Below are 14,182 nucleotides of genomic sequence, written 5' to 3'. Positions count from 1 at the left end.
ATAAAAAAAACTCAGATGGGGCTACACACGATCGGAATATCCACTAAAAAAAGTCAGTCAGACTTTTCCCATCGGAAATTCTGATTGTGTGTATGTGGCACAAGTCACTAACTTTTTTTTTTTGTTGCAACTTAAAGTGTTACTAAACCCAGGACCTTGCATTCACTATATCTGGTTTCCCACAGTACACACAACATGGAGATGCAATCGTTTTAGTAAATATAAATGGCTAAATACCTTTTCTCGTTAGCAGTTAGAGCAGTCTTATGACTTCTATCAGTGTCCAGCAGAGCTGGTTAAAGCTTGTAGGAGGGGTTTTAATTCTCCCCTAATTGTCCTATTAGGCTGCAGGACCCCTGACGTGCAGCTTGCCCCCAAGGCTATTTTCTATAAAGAGATGGTTTGGGGACTGTGGAAGAAGGGGAATATCAGAGAATTTCAGGATCATACATCCTTTTTACACAATGCAGAAGATTAACCCCTTAGGTTCCACAGTGAGTATAACAAGCATGCTTTACTGAAGGGGTGCCCAACCTTTTGAAGAGCGAGGGCCACTAAAGTGACTTGGTAACTGGCCGCAAGCCAAAATGAGTGGAATGGGTGGATAACAGGTCTGTGTCCACGCTGCATATGCTGAACAGACACGGACACGGACACAGCCCACACTACTCTATGGAAGAAGGGAGTTACCGCTCAGGTGTGATTGATGAACCTCTTTACTGAATCCAAAGCCACGGGTGCTGGCAATGCATATGATAATGCAAGGATAAGAAGGAAGGTTTGGACAGCCGCACTCCAAAAAATTGTTCCTTTTATTGTAAAATCAAATCACAAAAAATACATGCCACAGCAAAAACCAGATGCAAGCTGACGCTTTTCACACTGTAACTCAGTGCTTAATCATAGCGATGGGGCTCAGATAAGTATTAGGGGGGGCTAAGGGGAGCTGCTGCACACAGAAGTTTTTTTATCTTAATGCATTGAATGCATTAAGATAAAAAACCTTCTCCCTTTACAACCACTTTAACCCTCCTGGCGGTATTCCTGTGCGTGACTCGGGGTGGATTTTTTGTGCTGAAATCGGTATCCCTGAGTCACGCTCGGGGTAGCAATGCAGAGCCTGCAGCTCGCGCTGGCTTACCTTGTTCCTGGATCCAGCGATGCCACCGCGCTGTGTGAGCGAGCGGGACCTCGCTCTATTCACACAGTGTCCCCGTGTGCTGTCGATCTCCGTTCCCTGCGACGTTACGACGCACGGGGGCGGAGATCGGTGCCAAATTCAAAAAGGTAAACAAACACTATACATACAGTAATCTTATAGATTACAGTACTGTATGTAAAAAATACACACACCCCTTGTCCCTAGTGGTCTGCCCAGTGCCCTACATGTTCTTTTATATAATAAAAATGGTTCTTTCTCCCTGCAAACTGTATATTGTCCATAGCAACCAAAAGTGTCCCTTTATGTCAAAAATGGTTTTAGATCAGCTAGAAAACAGCGATAATAAATTATAATCACTTGCAGAATTGTGCGATAGCGATTTGTGGGGAAATTCGTCATAAAAAAAAAAATAATGACAGCAACAATTCTGCAACTGAGCAAATTTCAGTGATTTTGAGTTGATTGCATTATTGAATAATTTTTATTAGATTTATATTATTATTTGTTATAATTATTTATAATTATTTATTATATTATAATTTATCATTTTGTTTTTAAAAAAATGTCATACCCGGGATGCCTATTAGTCTCTTGTTTGGTCAGATTTAAGTGAGTTATTTCTAAGAATTACAGGCCTACAGTATAAAACGCCAAATTTCCTTGCAAATAATGGTACCGCTTTCAGCACCTTTTTTCTGAAATAATCATACCGCCATGGAGGTTAATGGTGTTGATTTAATAACGGCAAATAGCACTTATTTAAAAAGAGAGATTTCCCAGAGCTTAGTAAATGTGGTGAAGTTTCACTTTGCAAAGAACACCCAATCATGTGCAAGGAAAATAGAAAACTGCATTTTTGCTTGCACATAATGAGATGACGGAAATCAACAAGGCTTTACCTCAATTCAGATTGAAAATTTAGAATTGCAGATGATGGACTTTGTAGGTGTAGCATTACCCCCAGTGGAGCTGCTGGATTTTTGGGCGGCACATTACCTCATGGCTCCTCCGAATTCCTAGGGGTGAATGATGCGTATTGCATATAGTAGAAGTAAAGGAATGTCCACGACAGGTGCTCTTTGCTGTGCTCTTTATTACCCAGCCGGGTAAAAACAGTAAACTTGTGGTGAGGAAAGTAAAGTTGAAGAAGAAGGAAGAATAGCAGATTCAGGCGTGATGATAGGGAAACAGTCCTGCCTTCAAGTGTAACACTTCTCTGTGCCACTCCCGTCGAAGTGGGTTTAGTGTACCCGAACAGGTCTCTCTCACTGACCTGGCAGCCGGAGTATCACTCGGACAATTGTAGGATAAAGTCTCTGCCACAGACCCTCCTTGGTGAACTTGAACTTGAGGAAATAGTCTCTGCCACAGACCTCCCTCAGTGAGCCTCAGAAAGATACCTCTGCCACAGGCCCTCTCTGGATTGAATTCTTGTAGATATCCCTCCTTGGATAAGTTACGCCTGGATCTCCATCAACTTGTCGCCCAGGTACCGACTGACAGGTGATCAATCCCTCAATGTACGGCTACCTTGATCCCCGGTGGTTTGTCCAGGCCCTTTTGGACCACCAGACTCTCAATGGCGCTCCTCAGACTGACACCCCACCGAACAGCAGTACAGCTTGGGATCTTCAATGGTGGGAACCCAGTCACTCACTGGGTCCCCATCGCTGTTCAGATGCTCCCGGAACCAGGAACACCGTGTGGCACGCACGCCCCGGCCAAGTAGGCCATAACGCCGGGGAGCCGTGATGTGGTCACCCTAAAGGTGGGTGCCACACTGAACGAAGAAGACCCAGCACCAATGGCGACTGCCTCATAAATACCCCTCCCCAGCATGCACAGTGAGGACAAACCCTCCTTATTGGCTGCTGGGAAAGAGCACCCAAACCTTGACTCCACTACAACAGAATAAGCCTACAGTACAGCCAAGCTGAGACAGAGACCCTGTTTTGCACTTAACAATCTGGATCAGAGTTTAACTACACTCTGATCTACCCTTAAATGTAACTAGCACCGGTACCATAAAGTACACAGGCGCTACAGGCATAATATAGTTAAAACATGTATAAATGTATTAAAGAAAAAACAAATTGAATTAAAAGGACATATACATAATAATAGTGGACGTTGCTAGAAAGGCCTAAGAACACAAGAGAACATAACACAGCACCTAAAGTCTATAGAATGTAATATAGTACAAGGAGGGAGGGACACACGTTCACTTCCTATTATATATCTAAGACCATAAATCAATAAATCTATATATCTAAGACCATAAATCAATAGACGGTGATGTATTATGTATGACTCAGCTCAGCTCAACATGTTGCACGTTATTAGGGAGAAAACGCTTCTTCAGGAGCTTATAACAGGTTATTTCACAAGTAAAAATAGGGAAAACAGCAAATTTTCAATCTGACATATCGGACGTGGCACTATTTTTTGTTTTTCTTATCCACAGTCCCACTCTGTGGTGATGAGATTTTTTATTTCACCTCAATTCACTCAGCTTTTGGTCAAAGTGCAACTTCTTTTGCAACAGATTAGGGATGCACCGAATGGGTTTCTTGGTGTCGAAACCGATACCGAAAATGAAAAATACACTAGGCCAAAAATAACCGATACCGAAAATTACTGTTTTTTATTAATAAACAAAAAAATTATTTGATATATAAAATTGTGTTATATTCGTTATTATTCATATTCGACTAAATCGTTAATTTTATGAATAAAAAAATAGTACAATCCAGTATGTAAATAAGTACTTTAATAAAAAGAAACCCACATAAATTGGACAGTGGACACACAGAAAATTAAAACAAATAGAATGCAAAATAAATTAGTAACTTACAGTAACAGTACTGTCCATATCCTGCAGTCAGTGCACATTGCACCATAATTAATAATAATAAAGAAAAAAGAAATAAAATAAACAAGAAAAAACAGGCATAATATAAAAATGACATAGACCAATGCCCTGTACACCCGATTGGTCCATCCGATGAAAACGAACTGATGGATTTTTTACCTCAGTTATCTGATGAAGCTGCCTACACACCATTGGTTAAAAAAACGATCGTGTCAGAACGCGGTCACGTAAACCACGTGCGATGGCACTATAAAGGGGAAGTTCAAATCCAATGGCACCACCCTTGGGGCTGCTTTAGCTGATTTAGTGTTAGTAAAAGACGTTTCGCGCTTTTCTGTCTGTTACAGCGTGATGAATGTGCTATCTCCATAACAAATGCTAGTTTTACCAGAACGAGCGCTGAGCATGCGTGGATTTTTAACCGATGGACGTGCCTACAGACGATTGTTTTTTTTCCTATCGGTTAGTTAACCATCAGATAATTTTAAAACAAGTTTTTTAACCGATGGATAAAACACCGTTGGGGCCCACACTCGATCGGTTAGTCTGATGAAAACGGTTCATCAGACCATTTTCATCAGAGAAAACCGATCGTGTGTACGCAGCATTAGAGCCTCTATGTTTCAGTAGACGTATGGTATTTGCACTGTTGTTTGTATTGCTAAAAAATAGAAGAACCATAAAACAAGACAAAGGGCACGTGGGCTATATACACATCATAGTACTAAGCCGTCAGGTCAGTTGTATCAAAGCTTGTTGTCAAAGTAAAGCCCATAATACATCATTCACATCACATATAGGGAGTGGGAAAAATGGAAAACCCAACAGCCTAAGGTGTTTCAAGGACTTGCCTCTTCCTTAGAGCCAGAGCTCAGAGGAGAGGCAAGTCCTTCAAACACGTTGGCCTGTTGGGTTTTCCAGTTGTCCCACTCCCATTATGTCTTGTGAATGATGATGTATTGTGGACAGGAAGCTTACTTTGACAACAAGGTAGATAGCACACCTGTTGTTTGTTCTGTATATTACTTAAGTTACCATATTAACAAAGAGAGGTCTTCCTTAAGATACTGCACTGTGACTATGCCGGTGCGCCCTCTATATTGTTTTATTTTTCAGACAGTGTAAATATTATCTGCTGACTTCCCAAGTCATAGGGCATCAAGGTGAGGCATGTCCAGTTAAGCCAGCAGGGAAAATGTAGGCAACAGTCTGGGGCCCACTTACAAGCATCAGAGATTGTGGAGTTGATTTTCCAAGATTGGAGAGATTGAAAATGCCTGATATTATACTCAGGAGAATGGGTACAAAATTAGAACACGGTGGTACAGGACACCGGATCTCATCCACAAATTATTTCCGACTGTATCGGATCAGTGCTGGAGATGTGGGCAGGCATCGGGTACTTTCCTCCACATTTGGTGTGACTGCTCGCTAATTCAACCATACTGGTGCGTGGTACATGATGTGACGACTGCGGTCTCCTTGCTTCCCCTGGAGGCTTCACCAGCACAGTATTTTCTCCATCTCTCCAAAGTATCCAAGAAAAGGTATCGCAACTCAGTGGCGATTCATATGATCAACGCAGCCAGACTATGTGTACCCGTTTACTGGAGGGTCACGGTGCCACCGTCTATGAAATAATGGGTGACACGCATAAACCACATTGCAGCGATAGAGGAGCTGATATATACTGCACAAGATAGAATTTCCACCTTTTCCTGTGTCTGGGAAGACTGGTTTAAATTTCGGAACTCTGCGGAATACCATAATCTCGTATAGAATGCTGGATGAGTGGGAGTCTGCAGTGTAGTTCTAAGTTGGGCCTGGTATGAGGTATAATTAGCTTTTTCTTCTTCCAAAGTGAAATAGATGGAGAGGGTAGGTGGTGGTTCCCCCACCACCTCTTTAGACATTCGCATTGAGATGCTTTTAGTCTTAGCCAATCACAGCAAGCAACGTAGACTAGTTTTTATGGAAGTCTCCGCCCATACCCGGAACACATTGCGGTATAGTGTATAGTACTGTTGTATGTAGCCAGCCACAGATACAGAACATACCGTTTTACACATGCAGAGGACTGACAGCTTAGGGAAAGACATAGTTTGGCCCAACAGCAACAAACTATGTAAAGGATGCACCAGTACTCAAGGTGGTTGTTGCTTCTGGCTATAGGCTGTTTAGCTAAATAAATGTCCAGCTGTTGGGTAGCTGCACTTGTTGTGGCACTGCTATGGACCGGGGTGCATTCATGTAAAATTTCTTCAAGCATATCAGATATCGAGGGATTGTTTTCCTCTTCACTTGTATGCGACCGTTTCTTCTCACTTTTCTCTGTGCTATACCTCGAAACTCCTTTGCCAGATGCCTACACCACCTCCATTTGTGCCTGTATCATTTCCCGTGCACGCTGCTTTTTCTCCACGTTGAAATAATGCTCTTTAAATCGAGGATCTAGAACTGTTGCAATGCAGTACAGAGGGTTGGACTCGTTGTCTTGAAACCGGTTGACAGTGGCCTCCAGTAGAGTGGTTTTAGCTGTTTTTACGCCATAGTCTGTTTCTACCTCTTTTCCTAGCAGACGCTTCAGTACAGCAAGCAAGGGAATAACTTCATCAATGGAACCATTAGTTGAGCTTATTTATTTTGTTAACTTTTCAAATGGAGATAGAAGAGACAAAGAATTTTCAACTAACATCAACTGATGTGCACTCAGTGTTGCTCGTAATCTGCAATGTATACAGCTAAAACACGCTTTTGTTCAAAAAGACTTTGCAGCATATAGTAGTTGATGTTCCAATGATTGGCTACATCTTGCTGCAGTCGTTTCGGTGGCATTCCAAACTGTATCTGCAAAGCTTGTAATCTGAAATAAGCAAGCACAGAATGCTTAAAGTGACCCACAATTTTTCTTCATTTTGATACGATATCAAATATGGTGCGCTGACTCAGCAATCCTTCATTCACAGCCAATTGCAGCGTGTGTGCCATACACGGTATGCTTTTAAGTTGACTGTCCTCCATTGGCTTTGCCATGTTCCATACATTATCTCGAACAATAAAATGCACTTTAGACTTCTCAATGTGCCAAGTGTCAAGCATGGTTTTTAAAGTGTCAGATATTGCTTCTGCAGTATGTGATCCAACAAACTCACGTGCATTAGGTAGGATGTTTTGCAATTGAAATTTGTCATCTATCCACTGCGCTGTAAGGCTAAGCATGCTCGTTGGACTGACGTCTGAAATCCAAATGTCGGTTAGTAAAACTGACTGTTATGATGTCGGTAGTCATGAGCTCATGAACGTGTTTTCTAACCCTGCAAAACAATTCAGGTAGAAAGGTATCTGCAAAGTAACATCTGCTTGGTAGTGAGTAACACGGCTCAATATTTTGCATGAGCCTACGGAACCCAACGTCCTCCACAAAAAAGATCATCTAATGCAATAAATTCCATAATTTTATCTGTAATGGAACGAGCTTTGGGACTGTCACTTGCAAATTTTTTAACCTTTTCAAAGACCATGGCCACAGATGGTGTTAAGCCTGAGGCACATTTTAAAAGTGGTACTGTTTTCTTGTATTCTGTATGATGACCTGTTTTCAGGTGGTATATCAAACCTGTTGTTGAAAAATGCCTTGGCACTGTACCCCCTCTTGAAATTGCTGCTGAGCAAAGACTGCAGATTGCAAATTTGAGGTCTTTATCAGAAACTTTAAAATATTTCCACACTGCAGGCATGGTCCACCTTTGCTGGTAGCACAGAATAATAGCATAGAATGATCCATAGTGGGAGTAAAATCTGAGGGCGGAAAAAAAGGACAAAATCTATTTAAAAGCTAAACCCCAGGCATCTTTAAAAAAAATAATAGGGGGCGAGCAGGAGTGTCAGGACCCTCACTAACACATAGCTCCTTTTTCTATCTGCAAAGTAGATAGCGTCCTGACCCTCCTGCTCGCCCCCTCCCCCCTCAAGAGGCTTTCTCCACACCAGGGAGAAAGTGTTGCATTACTGTGTGGAGTTTCTTCTGAGGATTTCTCAGAAGAAATAAGGACATTTAAAAGCCAAATGGAAGGATGAGGTACAGGGGCGTAACTAGAAATCACAGGGCCCCATAGCAAAATGTTGTATGGGGCCCCCCAGAGCCGCCCTAGTGTCAATGCAGCGTGACCTGTGCCCCATGCAGCGTGACCTGTGCCCCATGCAGCGTGACCTGTGCCCCATGCACCGTGACCTGTGCCCCATGCAGCGAACGTGCTCGAACGTTCGAATTCAAAAAAGTGCTCATTTTAAAGCCCAATATTCAAGTTATTGTTGGAAAACGTCTTTGAGAACCCGGGTCTTGCCCCAGGGAACATGTATCAATGGAAAAAAACGTTTTAAAAACTGTAGTTTTTTCTTGAGCAGCGATTTTAATGATGCTTAAAGTGAAAAAAAAAATAATCCTTTAAATATGGTACCTGCTGGGTGTCTATAGTAGTGGCACGTGTTTAGAAATGTCCCTTCACAACATGAGATTACTATATATATACATACACACAGCATATGTATGTTTTATGTACTACTTTTTTAATGAATAAACTGCAATATTTATTGTGAAGCGCCAGTTTATGAGTTGAGGACACATCTAACATTCACATGCATTAAACAAATAAATATAGCACAGATGTAACAACAAAATAATTTAATCTGTATGCTATACTAACAATAAAACACACCACACTGTGTGATAATGGTTCCCTCGCAGGGAATTTCTAAAACAAGTTGGAACAACTGGGACTCCTTCTGCACTATATTTCTATTCAGGCTCCAATGTGTGGGACCCCTGCTGCCCCAATGCGTATGCACACATGTGTTAATCTGTGCAGAAGAGTAAGTTTGGGATTGCTGAGTATGCCGGCTTGTGGCCCCTCTCCTCAGGCTGCCTGCCCTGGGCCACTCACTCCTCAGTGCCCATCAAATGCAGCCTGATTAGTGCCCATCAATGCAGCCTTGCCAGTGCCCATCAAATGCAGCATGATCAGTGCTCATTATTGCAGCCTTACCAGTGCCCATACAATTCAGCGTGATCAGTGCCCATCAAATGCAGCCTGATCAGTGCCCAGTAATGCAGCCTTACCGCCTTACCAGTGCCCATCAAATGCAGCTTGATCAGTGCCCATCAATGCAGCCTTGCCAGTGCTCATCAAATGCAGCTTGATCAGTGCCCATCAATACAGCCTTGCCAGTGCCCATCAAATGCAACCTTACCAGTGTCCATCAAATGCAGCCCGATCAGTGCCCATGAAATGCAACCTGATCAGCGCCCATGAAATGCAGCCTTGCCAGTGTCCATCAAATGCAGCCTAATCAGTGTGCAGCAATGCAGCCTGATCTGTGTCTAGCAATGAAGCCTGGCATGTGTCTGAATCTGGGATTTGAATATCCCAGCGCCATCCCGTCCTCCCCTCCCTCAGTCCACCTCCTCCTCCTCCAGTGGCCGCTGTAACAAAGTCCCGGCTCCTATAATTTACATCACATTGATTCAACTTGCCAATGACTTTGTAACAGCGGCCGCTGGAGGAGGAGGAATAGGAGGACCAAGGTAGGGGAGGTCGGTGCACCTTGACAATGAGAACGGCATTCCTGCTGTGGAAAAAGTAAAGGAACGTTGTTCCCATGCGTTCCCGCAGGACTTGAGCCCTGGGTGTTCACACCCATGTGATTCAATTCCTGTCCGAATTTGCAGATCGCACTGCGATATGCGAACTGATTTGGGGGTGCCATTAAGTTTTAATTGGCACTCCCAGCAGTTCATATGGGGCAGTGTAAACTGCCGACAGGAGACATGCGATGTGGGAACTGCTCTGCATTTGCGATTCCTGTGCGGGCTGCGACTCCAGAAATGGTGGAGGGTCCTTTTGACCTTTTCTTTGTATTTAAGGAGGCACAGCAGCCCACACAGTATAAATGGGCTGCCATGCCCACACAAAATACACCTTGCAGAGCCACATCAGTGTGAACTAAAGGAAAAAATCCCCCCCTCTACTGCTTAAGAACCCCCACAAGCAAAACTCCCCACTGAAAAACACCACCCTCCCTCATATATCCCCACAATATTAACCCCCCTGTCTCTGATCACACCTCAAGGCAAAAATATCTCCCTCATATCTAATGCTAAATAATATCTCCCTTCATTTAACAAACTTCCCACCCAGAACCAAATCCCTACCAACCACCCCCTGTAAACTTCTCTACAAGAAACTTACAGGGGGGAGGGGGGTCCTTCTCCAAAAGCAAACCCACCCCCTTTCCTTAACCTCCCCACTAAAATAAACTGCTCCAGGCAGGAATTCTCACCCCCTCCTTCCTCCACATAGAAAGCCATGCTTCTCCACCTACCTGACCTCATCTTCAGAAATCGGCACGGCACAGAGGCAGGAAATGAAATCTTCTGCATCCCCGGTCTCCCTTCGGCTGTGTCAGAGCTTTGAAGTCTCTAGGAGATCCCTCGGAAGTGTGCTCTCATTGGCAGAGCGTGCCTGGAGCAGTGTGTGTGTGTAAGCAGCCACAGCTGCTAACGGGAACAACGTTCCTGCCGGGCCCCCCTGATCCTCACTCGGCTGCGGGCCCCATAGCGCCCGCGTGGGTCGCTATGGTGGTAGTTCCGCCACTGATGAGGTAAGTGAAGGTGGACTGCACTAAGATAAAGGATGCTATTTAGGGAAAACATTTTTTTACCTTTACAACACCTTTAATATGGACATTAATTTTACACTTGTGCCCTTTTTCATTGCTTTTACTGTATATTAGTTTTCACTAATTTTTGGAGCTGCACTTGTTGTAATTATCATTTAGGTTATTGGCGCTGCATCCTATATTTCTATTATTCACTCTCTAAGCTGTAAATAACCTGATTGATCCTGCCTGTTCCTGTGTCCCCTTCTGTGTGCTGACCACAGTAATCATGGCTGTTGACCCCTGATTACCTTTAGTCAGGTTACATGCTTCCGTCATCTCGCTGCTCTCCTCTCCCTCCCTGCCTGTCAGCTCCTGTGTGTCTCTCCCCTTCTCAGCCCCCACCCCCTCTTGACGCTATTAGTAGCTAGCAGTAAAAGTAAAATACAATTATAATTATGAGCCTGCAATCATGCAGCTGATGCAACATACCCACAGAGCCCCTAGGCAGCAAACACCAATAGAGCCCATGGACATTTTACTTCAAACAAATCCCACCAAAGCAAGTTTGAATCACCATAAACCGCTTCAAAAGCTATGTACCCCCAGGAACTTGCTCAATGCAAATGGGGCAAAAGTGGTGGGAATATCAGTGGACTGTAATCAAAGCAGGTACCTAGCAAATTAAATAATAAAACAAGCAAATGCGATATAAAAAATTAAGGATTGAAAGGTAGCATTCATTTCTTGTACACGAAAGATGCACATATTAATAGATCTTTTTTGCTTTCAGAAACAAATCTGCCTGAGAATTGGGATGATATGAATGGACAGATGCTTAAGAGAGTGCAATTGGCTCAAAACTCTGAGGAATATAACAAGGTTAACGACCTTTACAGCAGAACTGTCCAAACACCTATTGTGAAGGTAACAGTGGTAACCACTCATATTTTTTCAACATTGCAAATTTAGTGAATCCATTCATTTATTTTAGTGAATTACTGGTGAAATTCCATATGAGAACAACCAGACTAAAGAAAAAAAGAAGGGGTAACTAAACTTTTCACTCAGTATGTAGGATAAAGTGGAGTTCCACCCAAAAGTGGAACTTGCGCTTATCTGCTTCCCCCCTCCCCCTCTGGTGCCACATTTGGCACATTTCAGGGGGAGGGGGGAACGGTATTTGTTTTTGACAGATGCCTGTCCCTACTTCCGGGAGATATTTCAGATCCGAATTCAGCGAAAAATTTGGGCTGAAATTGGACCTGAAATGGTGAATGGGGACGCCGGAGCATGCTGCAGTGTGAACCCAGCCTTAAAGTATTTTTCGTGGGGGGGGGGGGGCTTTAATGATTAAGGTTTGAAAAGGGACAAAAGTAAGGGTGCCATAAGTGTTTAGGGTTGGGCCAGCCATAGTCGGTTTGAATCTCGGTTGATTCGGCAGGAACCGGCCACGATTCAAACCGTGTGTGGACAGGCTAAATGTACCAAGTTGATTAATCGATCACTTTGGGTACAACCAGCCTGCCGGATTCACTTGCGATTATCGCTAGTGGCTGCTATACCTGCTAGCAATAATTATTGTCTTCTCCCGATGGGGACGACTTACCCCCACCCACCCCCTGCCAGAAGCAGACAAGAGTTCGCCGGGACCATCTGTCAATACTATCTGTGTTGATTGGGGAATCGTGCAATTTCTTACCACCTGCCTTTGGGAATAATTGAAGGAATAAGGATGTTTACAGTGATATTTAAGGTTGTTATCTGCATTTAAAGAGGTGAGATGTGTTTAAATCTATCCTGACTCAATACATTTTGTTTTGTTGGAGGATATGAACAGCAGGAGATTAAAATATCCAGACTACTCAGACTATTCAAAGCTGTAAACAACTCAAAAATAAAATGTGTTAAACTTTTATATTTGTCTGAACATAAACAAGGGACAAACCACTCTGCATTCTCTTTAGCTGCATGGATCTTTTTTTTTGTTTATCAAATAGAAAATACCTTTAAATGTATTTTACCTAAATCAATTTGTATTCAATAGTTTCAGTTGGCTCAGTATCTTCTCTTTGTACATTATTGGCTGGAGAGTTAATTTATACAGATTTGTGTAATGTAACCTGATGAACCTTTTACGTGATTAGTTTTCTTTACATTTAGTGGCAAGCAGAATATTATTTCATGTTAACCAATAAAACATTTTCAAGGATTACATACTTAATGGTGTATTTGCAAAAGTTACAATAAATTGATAGCTTTAAATGGCATACTGAGACTGAGGACCCTTATGCCGCGTACAGACGGTCGTTTTATGCGATGTAAAAAAACGACGTTTTTAAAAACGTCAATTTCATTAACCGTGTGTGGGGGAAAACGTCGCTTTATGTCTTGTAAAAAACGACAAAAAAAAATTGAAGCATGCTTCAATTTTATGTGTCGTTTTTCAAAACGTCATTTTTTGTGTCACAGAAATTGACCGTGTGTAGCAAAAAACGACGTTTAAAACGACGTTTTTGAACCCGCGCATGCCCAGAAGCTAGTTATGAAGCGAGCTTCAATGGAAAAAACGTGGTGAACGTAACCTCGCTTTGCTAGAGCATTGTGAAAAAACTTTGGTGTGTAGGCAACGTCGTTTTTGAAAATTGAAGTTTCAAAAACGTCGTTTTTTACTTCACAGAAAACGTCGTTTTTTTACATCGCATAAAACGACCGTCTGTACGCGGCAATAGGGTTTGGCACACGGTGATAGACTAGCTTTGTGATCTGACCTCTCCCTTTTCCGCGGCTTCCATACTCTCGTTATGCGCACTTGGACAGTCCAGGCATGAGGTGGGGACGAGTGGTGGGGAGTGATGGGTGGCCTCTTTTGTTATTTTCCACAAAGTCTTTTTTTGTCTCTACCATTTCCTTCTTACCTAGTTGGGCCTAAAGATATGCAAGCTGAAATTACAGCCCTGGAGCCTGAATCCCCCCCCCCCCCCGTACTGTTTTTATATTTCCAGTGTCATTTACTGGTGACTGGTTTATACCAGACCATATGTACTTCTCATGCCTAGGTATACATTGTGATCACTTTATCTGTTTTGAGATTTGATGTACTACCCTTTCAATGTATATTTATTTGCTTATATGATGTATTGCGAAAATGTGAAGTCTTAATAAAGTGTTTAGGGAAAAAGATTATGCCAAAAAGTATGCTTCAAAAAAATGTTTCAACTAAATTTTTTTTTAAAACAAATTCTTTGTCAGATTGAAAGGATACAGAATGCGTATCAACACATAGCTTACGAAATGAGGAAAGAATTCATGATCATGAAGAATGGATCTGATGGTGTTAATGAGCGTTATCTATTCCATGGCACTGAACCACAGAACTGTCAGTCCATCAACTATAGTGGTTTTAACAGGAGTTTTGCGGGTCAGCATGGTAAGATTCATGTTGTACTTAGGAAGAAACATCTTCAGACTAATACTTACAGTATGTTTTACAT

The 14,182-nt window shown here is 42.5% G+C and overlaps 1 protein-coding gene across 1 annotated transcript in view; it reads left to right on the top strand.

The window, feature by feature from the left end:
• Nucleotides 1–14,182, top strand: part of LOC120913205 (protein mono-ADP-ribosyltransferase PARP14-like) — a 152,483-nt gene that overhangs the window by 125,535 nt on the left and 12,766 nt on the right. The window contains exons 13-14 of the mRNA XM_040322991.1: nt 11,482–11,615; nt 13,941–14,118. Of these exons, the coding sequence (XP_040178925.1) occupies nt 11,482–11,615; nt 13,941–14,118 (312 nt within the window). The remainder of the gene's footprint in view (nt 1–11,481; nt 11,616–13,940; nt 14,119–14,182) is intronic.

Source organism: Rana temporaria, chromosome 1 (assembly GCF_905171775.1).
Source record: "Rana temporaria chromosome 1, aRanTem1.1, whole genome shotgun sequence".
NCBI lineage: Eukaryota > Metazoa > Chordata > Amphibia > Anura > Ranidae > Rana > Rana temporaria.
The sequence above is the reverse complement of the archived record's forward strand: the minus strand, read 5'-3'. Positions and strand labels throughout refer to the sequence as shown.